Consider the following 15,191-nt stretch of genomic DNA (forward strand, 5'->3'; position numbering starts at 1 on the left):
TCCAGCAGCCCTCTTACCATTTCTTGAATTTCTTGTTAATGTCTGCATATTTATTTACTACTTATTTATTTATTTATTTATTTTATTATATATATTTATTACCATTTTTGATGATGTTTTCACATCATCAATTATTGCTTTCATTAATTATGCCATTCATCCTGCTACATTTACTACTATTATACTGTAATGAATTGCTGTGTATTTACAACAGTATCCTACTGTATTTTATAGTAATTGTAAAATACTGTTAAATATTCATCCCTCACATGTAAATTAACAGTTAAATCTGTCAGTACAATAACAGACAATAACAGCAATAACAACAACCAATCTATATGTTACAAAAGAAAGCAATACGAATAATAAATCAAAGTGACTATCTGTCACCGACCAACCCACTCTTCATTAAAACAAAAATGCTCAAATTAGAAGATCTAGCAGGGCCGCCCCTCCCTACACGCAGAACACGCAGCATGGCGTGCACGTCGCCTGCGGAACATGCGTGTCACCCGCGTGACACGCGCGCGATGCCCGTGAGACTAGAGAACCAGGTCAGTCCAAGCCAGGAGGAGAGAATAAAGAGATCTGTAATCTGACACCCCACTGCACGCGTTACTGCAATGATTGACAGCAATCTGCATCTGACCAATCAGCTGTCAGATGCACCGACACTGCTGCAGGTGGGGAGAGAGATGGCTTCTAAGGGCCCACTCACATTGGCAAGTTTGAGCCCGTATTGTGCTAACGCCAAAATCCCCCCCTCCCCAGTCCCCGGCTGGCCTGCACTCACATTACCTTTTTCCCAAACGCGCCCAAGCACGATTGCCCCCGGTGTGCACGCCATCACGTTGAAATACGACAACAACAGGCATGGCCCGACGTCATTATAAATCAATGTAGTTCAAATACATCATGTCTTCCTTTTAACTAAAAAACGTTTTTGGTCCTTTTAATCAGACATGGGATGTTTATTTACCTTGACAGTTTCGGAGGTAACTTCCTCCTCCTTCAGAAAGGTCCAACTGACAGCCGGAGCGGCACCTGTCAGATCCGGCAGCCCGGGTGACCGGGTGGCCGCACACCGCGCGGTGCCGCGGCCAGTGCCGGCCAGTGCCGGCGCGGTGCCGCGGCCAGTGCCGACGCGGTGCCGGCCAGCACCAGGTCTGCCGGATCTCCGCACACAGACTGCTGTACTTTCATTATAAACTGACTTTTGTTTATATGCGGTTGCAGCAGCACAACGGACAATGACACAGACAACATGGTTGATTATTGATTGCGCAACGCGGCCATTCGCCGGTAATCGCGCTGTGCACATTAAACAATTTTGCAGAGGCAGGAGGAAAGTTGCATGATTTACATCCGCGCACTGCGTGCGTGACCGTGCATGTGCTCATGTACGCGCCCGTACCGTGCAGAAGCACACCCCTTCCAACCGTGCCAGAGCGGGGGAAGTGTACTGTATTCAAGCACGATACGGAGCGATCACACTGGTCAAAGAATCCGGATTTTAAGGGCAATCGTGCTTGGGCGCGGATCAAACTTGCCAGTGTGAGTGGGCTCTAAGAGGCATTTTGAATCTGGAGCAACTAAGAGGAAAAAAAAAAAAAAATCAAAACAAGAGGAAGAGTTGGTATGTTGCTGAAATAAATGTAAAACTTTGTGGCCTCACATAAACACCTCAGCTGCTCCTCATAATGAGACAGAAGAGAGACGACTGTAAGTCTCTTTCATTTGTCTGCGTTCACCTCTGTGAAAAAGAAGTGGTGAATTGACCAGTTGGTGGTCGTATATCAGCTCAAGTTTATAGCCAATAAATTTATTCATCAATAAAGAAGATCAATTCAAGGCTATTTGAATTGAATTTATTTAATTTGTAACACACATGCTTGTTTAGTTCACTGACCTGTTTTCAGATATTTGTCAGGTTTAAGGTACTTTTTTTTTTTTTTTTTTTTTTTTAGAAAAACATCTTTTGTTGAAATTATTTTTTTAATTGATGACATTTGTGACTCAGATTTTTTTTTTTTATTTATTCTAGTTTGAAGTAATTTTTTTTTTTAGTTGACTCATACAGTACTGCTTATTCCACTTACAATACTTTGTTCTTACTAATGAAATGTCTTTTTGCCGTCATTTTATTCCTATTATACATCTGGGATTGTGTGGTCAGCGGGAGGTGTCAGGCCAAAAATCCGGAAATTTTTGATTCAGCCGGGGGTGTGGGGGCCTCCAAATAAAATGCTGCTTAGGGCCCCAATTTGGCCAGGGGCAGCCCTGAATTTAAATAATAGTATGTTGTGATGCCACATAACTGGGAAACTTTGTCTTGTAGCCCCTCAGAGTCAGAAGCAAGATCCAGCACCAAGCAGCAGCCATGAGCCCACAAGTCCAGAGTGGGCAGGTAGGATTGCTCATTGAGTGAATTAATATGATGAAGAGTATGGTGTAGACCTGCTCTATATGAAAAGTGTCCTGAGATGCTGGATGATTCAGCACTACATTAATGAAACTGACCTGAATTGATCAGAAGGCTTTGTAAAAAGGGGAGATTTGTGCTGAGAATTTTTAAAATGTGATTTGGTGTCAGAGGCAGAGCCAGGAGCCAGTAGTGATGAGGGGATTGCTCCTGTCAGTATGGAAGGAACAGAGTGTGTGAGTGTGTGAACAAGCAAGCATTAGTTCACTTTCTATGCTCAAAAGTAGTGACCCGTTATATTTTTTGATTTTAATAATAATAGGTCGTGATCTAAAGTGGGCCGGTCTGAGGCATGAAACTCCAGGGCTGAAAATGAGTCCCACTCCGGCCCTGTTGTTAATTATTATATTGTCATACCTGCCCAGGGACTACAGGTGGAAATTAGGAGCTGTTGCCAAGTGTTGTAGTACTCGAGATCAGTCTTGGTCTCGAGACCACTTTTTGAGGGTCTGAGGGTCTTGTCTCGGTCTCGTAATCGAAGGCATTTTCACTCGGTCTTGTCTCGGTCTCGGACTGGGTGGACTCGGGATTTTTGATCAAGACCGGTCGAGACCAGGCTCTCACTACTTTGATAAGAGAAAAAAGAAAAGTGCAGCTGCTGCCTTCCCGGTGTCACACAGCCTTTGCGACATCTTGAGTGGCACGTCCCCTGAACACGCAGAGTGGATAAAGACGGCTGGAGAAGCGGTGGTTATGTTTGGCGTCCCCGGGAAATCGCCATGAAAATTGTCAGCAAACTCTGACTGGCTTTCTCTCTTGTTGCATAAATTCTTCATGGTCATGCATAGGGTTGCCACCCGTCCTGTAAAATACGTAATCGTCTTTAAATTGACAATGAAATGTTGCGCAATTTGTCCCATATTTTCATAAATGCCCCATACACGTCTGTCACACACACATCAACACTGAATAATGAACAAAATAAAACACAGGAAACGTTAAAGGCAGCTAATTTAATCGTGGCAGGACCCGCGTAGGCAGGAGCTGACGCGAGGTACAGCGGATAGACCTCCACCTCCCGTGGACTGTCTGCCTGCCTGCCTGCCCGCTCCTGTCACTGGTTGCCTAACACACCGACACTGCGCACTGCGAGCCCCAGGGCACCCGCGCGTTTTAAAGATGTCGGCTACGCCCGACACTCCACCACGTCCCAAAAAGCAGCAACGTTTGCAAGAGTACAGACTTTAATGCGACGAGGGTGAACCCGTGGTCTGACAGCGCCAGTGGCAACGAGTACAAGGCAAATTGCAAAACGTGTCGACGAGTGTTTTCTGTGGTTCATGGTGAACTGGCTGATGTGCCGCAACATGCAGGAGGGGATCAACATGGAATAAACATGAGAACACGAACCAAACGTTTGTTAAAGTTAAAGACCTATGTTTCTAACAATCATAAGGAATTTTACCGCTTTTTTTTTTTTTTTTAATTTATCTATCTATTTATTTATTTATTTATTTTTATTTTTTATTTCAGGCTTATCATTAGTGACATTATTTATTAGGGGTGTGGGACTTTTATGATTTAACTCCGATTATTGGGTGTCCGATTTGATTTAAAATTGATTTTTGATTTGGAATGATTCCCGATTACAAACTGATAATTGTTTGGAAATAAATGGAAAGGAGACACTATTGTTGTGTTCGTTTTTTTTTTTTTTTTTTTTTTTTTTTTTAAACCACCCCTATTAATTATGGGTTAGCTTTATTTTATATAAATATAAATTTGGCACAAAGGAATCAACAGGAAGCTGAAACAGAGCTGTTTTTTTTTAAATTAAATTTTTGTTGTTGTTGTTTTTCTTCATAGTTTTGAGATGTGGCACCATTTTGCTTCGCTCTGAAGGGAAGTTTTTTTCTCTCAACTCCCTTTCCTCGTCACAGAGTCACAGAGTGCTGAGCGTTGTCAAATTCTCTTAGCAAAGACATGTAGGAGTCCTGAAACTAGGACTGACACACCTGTTATTTTTCTACTAAAGTTAGAAGCTGCTGTTAGCCTAAAATGTTTTGTGAATAGGAGCCCAGGTTTCCCAGTTTTGTTTCTGAAATCTGATCAAAATACTGTGATGTGATAGTGACAGTACTTTGATTAAAGAAGAGTCTCCTGGTTTAAACTGAAAGAATATGAAGATGTAGATGTGCTTACAGGTAAACGGGCAGAAGGCCAGTAAAAACGTTCCCTGCTGGTGTCAGAACAGAATTTTTGAACCGAGGCCAAGTTTGGTGAAGTGAGAGCGGGAAAGTTATGATCTCACCCGTTAAAGACGCAGCGGGTGTGGCTGAACCCGTTTGGCTGCAGTTTTCAAATGTTAGTATGATCAGTTTTATCTCATGGAAAACAAAGTCTGTCCTCTAAGTTAGCTCGTGCAGACACCATTTTTGCAGTGAGGAGAAGAAGAAAAAGACGAGTACCTAACATCAGCGAGCCGGCAGAGAAGACCTCCTGGGATCAGGGCAGGACCACCGTGGAGGTCGGTGTGATGCTGGGTCGCCGGGACGACGGTGAAGACACCTGATGACACACACCGCTCAAGAAGTGTTACGGGGCTTCTTGAGTTGCCAGCAGTCATTCATTTGTCTGGTAACAAGGTCACAGAGCACAAGCACTCGCACACAAGGTCACATAAAATGATAAGAACGTACAAGACCTCAACTCATCATCTCCACACACGCACGCACACGCACACGCATGCACACACACACACACACACACAGACCTGTGACAGTTCTCGGCATGGTTTTGCCCTCAGGCTGAAATGGTTTTTATTCCAGGTTCAGCATGTGCATTACACCACAGTGCTGAGTGCTTTACAGAATAAATGATAAAAGACTCATAAAGAATCTGAGGAATTTTAATGACAAAGTGCTTCACATTATAAATGAATTCACAGCAAAGTCGAGAGAAACGTCAGACACAGGAAGAAGACAGGCTGAAGGTGCTACTAAACCTCATGTGATGAATCTGCCTCGTTCTTTAACACTGTTGAACTTAAAGCCAGAGGTAGAAAGTATCAGTGAGCTGCTCAGCTCACACCTGTCCAGGTAGACGGTGTCAATGAAGTCTTTGAGCAACTCGAAGCTTTATGAGGGGTCAGTGTAGCATCCCACAACGCAGAGCTCAGTTTGGGAGTTCCTCCTTCGCGTGTGTGGCCATGAGGCAGTGGCAGTGGTTTTATGTACAAATCCACACACATTCTCATGCCTATCAAAGAGCTGGTTATTTAGTACGCAAGTATGCACACATCTGTGAGATACGTGTGTGTGTATGTGTGTGTGTGTGTGTATGAACGCGGTTTCTAGAGGGTTGGATTATACTCTATTTGCGCTTGTGTTTGAGTGTGTGTGCTGGTGTGTGGGGATGTGCTCTTGTTCCTTGTTTATCTGTCTGTTTTGCTTACTTTATCTACTGTGGCCACCACCTTATCTCTACACTCTAAAAACACTTGGGTTATTTCTTTAACCCAATTCCTGCGTTACCTGTGTTGGGTTACATTTCTGGGTTATTTTTCCAGAGCCATAACCATTTCTTGGGTTATAAGGATTTTATTTTGACCCAATTTGTGGGTTTTTCCAGTTGGGTAATATTTCTGGGTTATTTTTTCTGAGAGTAACCCATTGTTGGGTCAGAGACTTGGGTTTGATTGATTGATTGCTTATTGATTGATTGACTGAATACTTTACAAACAGTTTGTGTAACGAAGAACACTTCATTACTAGTGACTGACAGCTTTGCTTGTAAATATTACACAACATGGTTGGTAGAAAATGCACTTAAAACAGACAACTTAACTATGCACTTTAATAATGGCACTTGGCACTTTAGTCACAATAAATGTACTTTATTATTGGTTGGCACAGAATCTTTGCACATTGCATATTTGCACATTTTATACAGACTATTTATTGTCTATTTATTGAATAATTTACAACTTGATAATTTATCAGTGTAAAACTGTGAGTGATGTGTGTCTTTGGGCTTGAGTTGTAGTCAGGGCTTGGCTCCACCTGGGGACATAAAATTAAATTAGCTGCTGATACAGCACTTGTGTGTGATTACCTATTCAGAATTGAATAGTGTTATGTGTGTCAGCGTCTGTAACACTGCCCACTCAACTTTTGGGTTGAGTGGGCTAAATGAATATGACCTGTAAGTTGGGTTATATTGACTACAATCCTGGGTCATGTTAAAAGAAAAATTGGGTTATTTCTTTAACCCAGATTATGGGTCAAAATGCATAACCCAGTTTCTTGAGTCAAAACAACACAGCAAGTAGTTGGACCCTTTTTGACCCAGGGGTTGGGTTAAAGTTGGGTTATTTTTTAACCCAGCAGTTTTTAGTGTGCATGGAGCTGGACTTTAGGTGGTTACATGTTATTATCAGACTCTCTCTCTCTCTCCCTCTCTCTCTGAGTACGTTTACATGCACACCATATTCCGGTTCAGCTCAATATTCCGGTTAAGGTAACTGCGCCGCGGCAACTGGAATATTCCGTTTACATGTTACTTGGCATGCCCCCGTGTTTCGGCGTATTCCACTCTCTGACGTAATGCCACACTCAGCCGCGGGGGGCAGCAGCACGCGTATAGGCGTCTGGTCTGCTGGAAAAACAGACGAAGAAGTCTTCTTCCTCGTCTTCTTCTACTTTTTCTTCTTCTTCTGTCGCTATTTCTATGTTTTCTCCCATCGATATCCTCCGTGATATTTAAGTCTTTCATTAGCTGAAGGTGGACTGCAGTCTCCTGGCTCTTGCTGCTGTTCGCCCTGCCGTTTTCCCCGCTTGCAGGTAACCATAGCAACGAAGACGCCACAGAAGTCCTTGTGAGTCGAGCATGCGCAGTCGTGACTGAATATTCCGGTTCGGGGAGTTTTCCGACTAAGGTGGTTACATGCCCCAATATTCCGGTTGGAACAGGCATATTCCAGGGGGCTTATTCGGAATTCTCTCCAACCGGAATATGACCTTAATCGGGTTCGGTGCGTGTTTACATGACACGTGCGCAACCGGAATATTGCGAATATTCCGGTTAATACAGGAATAAGGTGTGCATGTAAACGTGCTCACTCTCTCTCTCTCTCTCTCTCTCTCTCTCTCTCTCTCTCTCTCTCTCTGTACCTCTCTCTCTCTCTCTCTCTCTCTCTCTCTCTGTACCTCTCTCTCTCTCTCTCTCTCTCTCTCTCTCTCTCTGTACCTCTCTCTCTCTCTCTCTCTCTCTCTCTCTCTGTACCATGTGATTTCCAGGAAGAGGTAACTGCTGCTCTCAGTCATGTTGGCAGAAAGTGTGAGGGACTGTCAGACCTGCAGGTTTCATCTCAAATGATCACAGAACTAAAAGTGACAGTGCTGTTCAAACACTTTTGTTCCTCACTGCTCCTTCGTGGCCACCAGTAAAGACTGGAGCTGTACTGGGAAGCTCCCAGTCATCAGCAGCTGAAGCTGAGAGAGCTGCCTTTATAGATCAGCCTTCGAATAACCAGGAGCTGACACACCTACAGCTAAAGATTAAAACAATAACTTTAGTGTGAAACTAAAAGTTCAACTGAGGCTGCTGATCAGTGACCTAAAGAAACCTCAGTCATGTGATGTCTGTGTGTGTGTGTGTGTGTGTGTGTGTGTGTGTGGTCTTTTAAACGTCTTTGTAAACTCGGACAGTGAAGGAACATTTTCTTTGGAGTGGCTTTGCTCTCCACTCGTTTGTGTCACAGCGTCTCTCTGCTCTCTGCCGTCTCACTTCCTGATGGAGCTGAGGAAAGGTTTGTGGTCGGACAGTGAGCACTGCTCAGCAGCAGCTACAACACACACACACACACACACACACACACACACATACAGGCTGAGCTGTCTCTGTGTGAAACAACAAAAGAATCATTCAACACCCTCTGATTAACTGAGCACAAAAATCCCTTGTGGTTTCTGTGGATGAGTCTGTACGCATAGTACCATGACTACACACACACACACACACACACAAACAAATACACACACACACACACACTCTTCAGGCTGAACTGGTTTTTATTTCAGGAAGCATCAACCAGCAGATCAGGTCAAAGTTTCTGACAAAAATGTTTTTCTCTTCCAAACCCTGAGGTCTGTTCAACAAGTGCATCACAGCGAACTGATAAGTGCTTTACAGAATAAATGATACATGAATCATAAAGAATCTGAGAACATTTATATGACAAAGTGTTTCACATTATACAGTTTTTTTTTGATTGCTTGAACTCATTTTACAAATGCTTTGCTCACTGTGCCAAAACTCTAAACACAACGCAAATAAGACACAACACCTGGAAATAAACCATACACATTTATGGCAAACTGAAACTCAGTCATCAAAACTTCAAAATCCTTTGTCAAAATGCAACTCTGGTAACAAAAGGATACACATTTCTATAATATGAACACACTTTCACAGCAGCAAGCAACACAATAACATACTGAACACAAAACACTGCAGTTTTTACTGCTTTTCATTTATTTGTTCAAAAAGAATTCTGCAAAGCTCAAAATAGAAATTAAACATCTTTTCACAGTAACAGTTGTTTCCAAAATAACCAAAAAATAAAAATAAATAAGAAAGGTGTCAACTCTGTCAACTGTATACAGTATACAGTATATTGTACTTTACAGTACAGTTTTTTTCAATCACTTTTTCCAGTATAATGAAACTGGGATCCACTTTGTCGTCATCTTCACCTCCAAACCACAGCAAAAGTTTTCTTTTGCAAATGTGTTCATACCTTTTCATTGGATTCACACATTTTTCACGCTCTTTTGCACCTGCATCTCTGTGAAATCACTAGTGCACCTGCATCACTACCCTTTCCACCAATCAGCATCACCAATCAATCAGAATGCACCTACAGAAAAGGGGCCTACAAATTGTATTCTGTATTTTTTTCAACTCCTTTGAGTTTTTCTGTGTAATACTGTATGTGAGTTATAGAATTTCAGTTTTTGCCATAAATACAGTAAAAGTTTCACTTCAAAGTCTTTCTGAGTTTGGATGCAGTTCTTTACTGTAAGTTCACATTTGAATGTGTAGCTCACAGGAGAACCTTGTTCAAACTGACAGCTGTATTTTGTATTCTGCTGTCAGCTGTGTTACAGTACAGTAGAGCTGACTGAAGGAATCTACTCATTTGGGCAGAAGTTGAGTTGTTTGAGGGAAATATTGGCTTTTGCTACTTGCTTTACAATATGTAACTATGCAAATTGTCAAAAAAAAATATGACTGCATACACACAAGAAAAAAGTAAGGTTGAACCTGCTCAGACTGAAAAGGCTGTGTTGCATTCTGGTGTTGAGTATGAAGTGAGTGAGTGAGTGGATTAGTTGTATTGGGCGCTGACAAAATGTGCTTTTGCTGCATGTTTGAAATGTTTTGTCATGGTAAGAGCCTTTTGCAAACATAAATAAACATACATACATAGTATGTAAAGCAAAAATAAAACAATACAACAAAATCAAACTACGTACAGCCACCTCTTTCTCTCACCACCTCCACGCAAAATACTCAACATGGCTGACCTGGGGCCTGTTTGTAGAGCTTAGGCCCTGAATGATTGGTGTTCAGTTTTCTAAGTAAGAGCTTTCACGTGTGTGTCTCAAGTTTTCTAATTACCCGATGTGTTTTGTATTTTGAACATAAGTGTTTTCCCAATTGTAACCACATGCTTTCATTTTTTAGCGAGGTGTCTTCTGTATGAAATAGTGTCTAGTGTTCAGGAGGAAGTGTGTTGCAGAATAGCAAACACAGTTTAAAGCAGCACTTGTGTCTAAGGTGTGGCCACGCTGTGTTTAAGGTTTAGTTCCAATGACTTCAAGTTTTGTCACATTGGTTTAAGAGTATGTTCTTAGTGTGTAAGCAATCGAAAAAAAACTGTAAATGAATCAACAGCAAAGTCAAGAGAAACTTCAGATACACAGGAAGAATCTGTGAAGAATAAAGTCTGTTCAAACAGACAAATGAAGCAGAGAAGCTGCAGCTGGAACTTAAAATACACACAGAGCTGCAGTCACATTAACAGACATCACCATCATCATCATCATCATCATCATAAAGTAATGACTCCATGTGATGCATCACTCACACACACCACTTTTCTTAAATCACATTTAGTGAATGTTATTATTCTCAAACAATCAGGAGCGATGAATAAAGTAAAGGACTAGCTTATTGTAATAATGTATAATGTATAATAATGTATTGTGCAGAAGCTACTCAGCTGAAAGCAGAGGTATGTTCAAGGACATTATTATACCAACCATGATACTGACCACAACAACTAGACTGTGTATAGAAATTAAAAAACATATATATAAATAACTGATATTATTCCAACAGCCTGTTATCTGACCTGAAGCCACCCTAACCCGAACCCTAACCTAACCCACCATAATCATAACGGGCTGTCGGACTCATGGGATTTCAGAACAGTGGCGTTTTTTTTTCCAGGACAACGAGGAGCGATGGGCTCTCAGTCCAACGGGACGTTTCTCAGACTGTTGGGCTTTGGGAATAATAGATAAAGATAAACTGATGTTCTTTGCCCTCTTTTGTCAGCCAAAAAGCAATTTTCAATATTTAGTAGTTTTGATCAGAACTGAGATTGACTGAAAGATTGACTGAAAGGTGAAAAAATATTTACCTGATATATTTTTACAGCAGTTTTTTTGTACTGGATGTTTTTGTCCACCAACAGTAAATTAAGGAGAGTTTTCTAACAGTACATGAGGATTAAACTGGGGTGTAAAATGAGTTCTGAATGAAAAGTGTGCAGTCACGTTCTGATCTGAAAAGCAGGATTCCATGCTTGCATTACTGTTGTTTGATTTTTAATGGTTCTGTATTTTGTTTTCTGCTATTTTCTAACCTGATGGAGGAAAAACCAGGCAGAGATAATGCCAGAGTTGGCTGGTGAATTTAATAAGTGGGCCTCACTGAATTCACCTGGTCTGAGTCTGCTGGCTGCAGAGGCCCTGCTCGTCCCCGTCTCCAGTTAAACTGAGAGACTTCTCAGCAATGAACAGGGGAAGAGATTTTCAACCATGACAGAGGGCATGACGTGGAAATTTTCTGTTGCACTCTTTCAAAATGGTTATGAGTTTGCAGTTTGAAGTTTGCAGTTGCTGTGGTCAGGATGAAGGTTAGTGTTTGTGGTTCTGTGTTCAGGAGCTGCCTCAACACTGCAGCCGCTCTCTCCCTCACCTCACACTCTTTCATGGGATCTCTGCTTCTGGTTTTGATCTGGTGCTGTTTAGATGTTTTGGATTTATCCTGTGAGTTTGATCGTGGCATCAAAGTTCGCGCTGAGTTAGGCGCTTGCCTAACTCCTTCATGTACTTTGCACCTGCTGCCTGGAACTCACTACAGAGCACTTTGAACTCGAGGGAACTAACTTCTATTGGAACATTTAAAAACCTTATGAGCGACGTAGTATCTGCCTCATATCGGTCTTGTTCCTGCTCATGAAAGCCCCATATTAACTCTTGACGTGACCAGATTGTATTTTGTCTATTTTAGTGAATATTTATTGTCCTGCTGTAACTTGATGTTTTTAAGCTGCTGTCTTGGCCAGGCTTCCCTTGGAAAAGAGATCCTTGTGTCTCAATGGGATCGACCTGGTTAAATAAAGGCTAAATAAATAAATAAATCATCTCATTATTCACTGGTCAGAATCAGCGTCTGGCTCCTTCCACTAAAGCCTCCTGCAGCTGCTCTGCTCTGACAGCAGCTCTGCCACCACTCTGACCCCCACTTTGCTCATTTTACTGTTTTTTAATGTCCATCTTTTCTAAATCCCCCTTATAGCGTCACCCTCTGGACAGTTTATGAGCCTGCAACTGTCCTGAGTCAGGATGGACTTGAGCTCCAATCAAGACATGCTGCACATTTTAGGTGGACAGTCCTGCTCCTGTTGATGTGGCATCAAACAGGAACGACCACAGGAGATGTTTCTCTACGACTCAACCTGTCTGCCCGGCGCCTCAGACCCACAGGGCGGCCATTTGTTCCTGCTTCTCACATGTGAAGCCCGACACAACCTGGCATCAGCCGAGCCGACCCCGCTGGCCTCCGCCACCCGACTCACACACAGCTACAGTTCAGCTGAGGCAGCGTCTGGATCCAGAACCACAACACACTCCTGACACACTCCTAACACTCCTGCTTTCAGCTGACAAGCGTATGCAGCCTCACTGTGCACTTCTCTGTGTTCTACACTTTGTTTTTGTTTTCTGTGCACCACAGCAGAAACAACCACAATAAGCACTAACAGTACAGGAACTACAGCCGCTGCAGCATGACTACGCCCAGGAGGTTCATCATGGTCATGGTCATTCACAGAGTCTTGACTCATTTTGTCTCCATCTGAAGAGTCTGAAACAACAAAATAAAAAACAAAGACAAAGACAAGTCAGGTTGGTGAGTAAACAGATGAGGGTCAGAGGAAAAGGCTGCATGTCCTCCTCATCAGACTCATGTGGGAGTTTGTCTGGAAACATGTCAGTTTTCTCTCCTGACTCTCACTGACTGAACTGAGGGGAACATGTTTGGTACCAACAAGGGTTAGGACACATGTTCAAGACAACATGTCCATCTGTGAAGGGCTTCACTTGTGGGACAGCTGGGACAAGGCCTTTTGAAAAATGGACCTCACTTTATACATTTAAAAATATAGATTTAACAATAAGGAAGGAAACAGAATAAATGATTCCTGCTGCTCACATCAGTCATTATCTACTGTAGTGCTATGAAATCATGATCAAAGTATAAAGTCAAGCTCTCATATTTCTGTCCTGTGTCTGTTCAGAATCCACCTCCAACATGAAATAAAACAGACCTCAGGTCAGATGTCATCCTGTCCCAGTTAAACTCACCTGGATCTACAACCTCCAGCCTGATGGTGCTGATGGGATCAGCTTTAATAACAGATCTCTTCCTGCGTTTGGCAGCAGCAGGTACAAAGCGACACTCGTATGTTCCATTGTCCTCCTCCGTCACGTTCTTCAGGATCACAGACAGGTCGCCGTTCTTCATCTCTTTGTCTTTCAGCTCCACCCGCTTCTTAAAAGATGGATGCTGGTAGTCTGACTCAATGCGTCCGTCTCGATAAAGGAACACAGGTTCTAGTTCCTTCAGGTCAGTTCTGCTCCACTCTGCTGCTGCGATGTCGACATCAGGAGCCTGACAGCTCAGGGTGACATTGTCTCCAGGTTGAGCTGTCAGGTTCAGGTTCTGGGCTAAAGGACGATGGAAAAACAAACCCAGAACAGAAAAGTTAACAACACAGATCTTCAAAAAGATTCCAGTTTCTGTCAGTTCAAACTTCAAATGGATCCCCAAACGCTCAGAAGCCGTCGGCTCATCAGTTTGAACATCAGCCCCGTTCACAAATAAGCACAAGTCATTTGTAAGTGCAGAGAACATCCATCATATCTAAGAAATCTTCCAGCTGTTTCCACAGTATAAATGTGCTGAACTCAGAAACTTAACAAGGTTTAATGACTTTTTAAATATTTTGATGACAATAAACATTTGATTCATTATTTTGTCTGTGTTATGGACAAATGTTTCATATAAACATGAGTGAGGTACAACACATTTGGTAACACATTTCCGTCTCTGGTCCAGATGTGTGTGTTTGTTAAATTTTCAACATGAGGTCAGTGTTGAGGACGGAGTCACTGAACTGCTGGAGGGAGCGACACGCTGCAGCTTGGATGAAGCTGCAAACACACAGGAGGCGGTGCAGTGGAGCAACCTGTGGAGCCAGAGACTGTAACACACACACACACACACACACACACACACACACACACACACACACTCACCTTCAGAGGAAGCAGCCAGGTGACAGATCAGGGAGCTCAGAGCCAGGAGGGACGCAGCGCTGAAAGAAGCCATGAGAGCAGAGACCTGCCTCTGTGTGTGTGTGTGTGTGTGTGTGTGTGTGTGGGTGTGTATCTGTCTTTCTGTCTGTCTGTCTCTCTCTGTCTTGTTGCTTCCTGAACCCTCTCTTATATATACCAAGGCGCTCCTCTCGGTCACGTGATTTAAAAGCAGCAGCTCTGGTGGTGCGTTCAGGTGCTCTCAGTGTTTGCAGTTTAATTCAGTTCCAGTGTAAAGTTTGTCCACAGCTTCTCCTTCAGTGTTTTCTCTTTGTTTTGATTCTGTTCCACATTGAACTGCAGATTAATACTGAACACACCAAACTGAGAGAGAACACAACTAAACACAAGGTTTTCACAATAAAACTGAAGAGGTGTGTCCAAACTTGACTGGTGACATCAAAAACACAACTGAACACACACACACACACACACACGTGCGCTGAATGACAGGGACTGTGTTCATGATTTTTATTGAGCTGAAAGAATCTCCTGATGAAAAATATTTTCCAGCTCAGTGGAGGCTCCACACAGCCACAGCTGTGTGAGGGCGCCCTCTGCTGGTTCAGAGGAGAACTACAAGAGTGTGAGAGAAAATAAATAAAAACTTTTTTTTAAAGAGGCCCCATGGCCTAAAAAATGCAATTTTCGTTGTTTTTGCGTGATAGGGAAGGTCTTGGGGCTACAAAAATACTGTACCATGCATTACACCTGTGATAAATGGAAGTGCACTCAGCCCGTTTTTTGAAACTGTCCCTGTAAAACGAGCGGATTTCACTTCCTGCTGGTTTAATACGTCATTTTGGGTTATTGTGTCA

At 42.6% G+C, this 15,191-nt stretch overlaps 1 protein-coding gene across 1 annotated transcript in view; it reads right to left on the bottom strand.

Annotated features, from left to right (window-relative positions):
* Positions 1-14,393, bottom strand: part of LOC115376997 (coxsackievirus and adenovirus receptor homolog) — a 59,358-nt gene extending 44,965 nt beyond the window's left edge. Inside the window, exons 1-2 of the mRNA XM_030076847.1 lie at positions 14,317-14,393; positions 13,363-13,725 (exon numbers count right to left, since the gene is read on the bottom strand). Of these exons, the coding sequence (XP_029932707.1) occupies positions 13,363-13,725; positions 14,317-14,389 (436 nt within the window). The 5' untranslated portion in view covers positions 14,390-14,393. The remainder of the gene's footprint in view (positions 1-13,362; positions 13,726-14,316) is intronic.
* Between the last annotated feature and the right edge of the window lie 798 nt (positions 14,394-15,191).

The sequence above is a fragment of the Myripristis murdjan genome, chromosome 18, assembly GCF_902150065.1.
Source record: "Myripristis murdjan chromosome 18, fMyrMur1.1, whole genome shotgun sequence".
NCBI classification, from domain to species: Eukaryota; Metazoa; Chordata; class Actinopteri; order Holocentriformes; family Holocentridae; genus Myripristis; species Myripristis murdjan.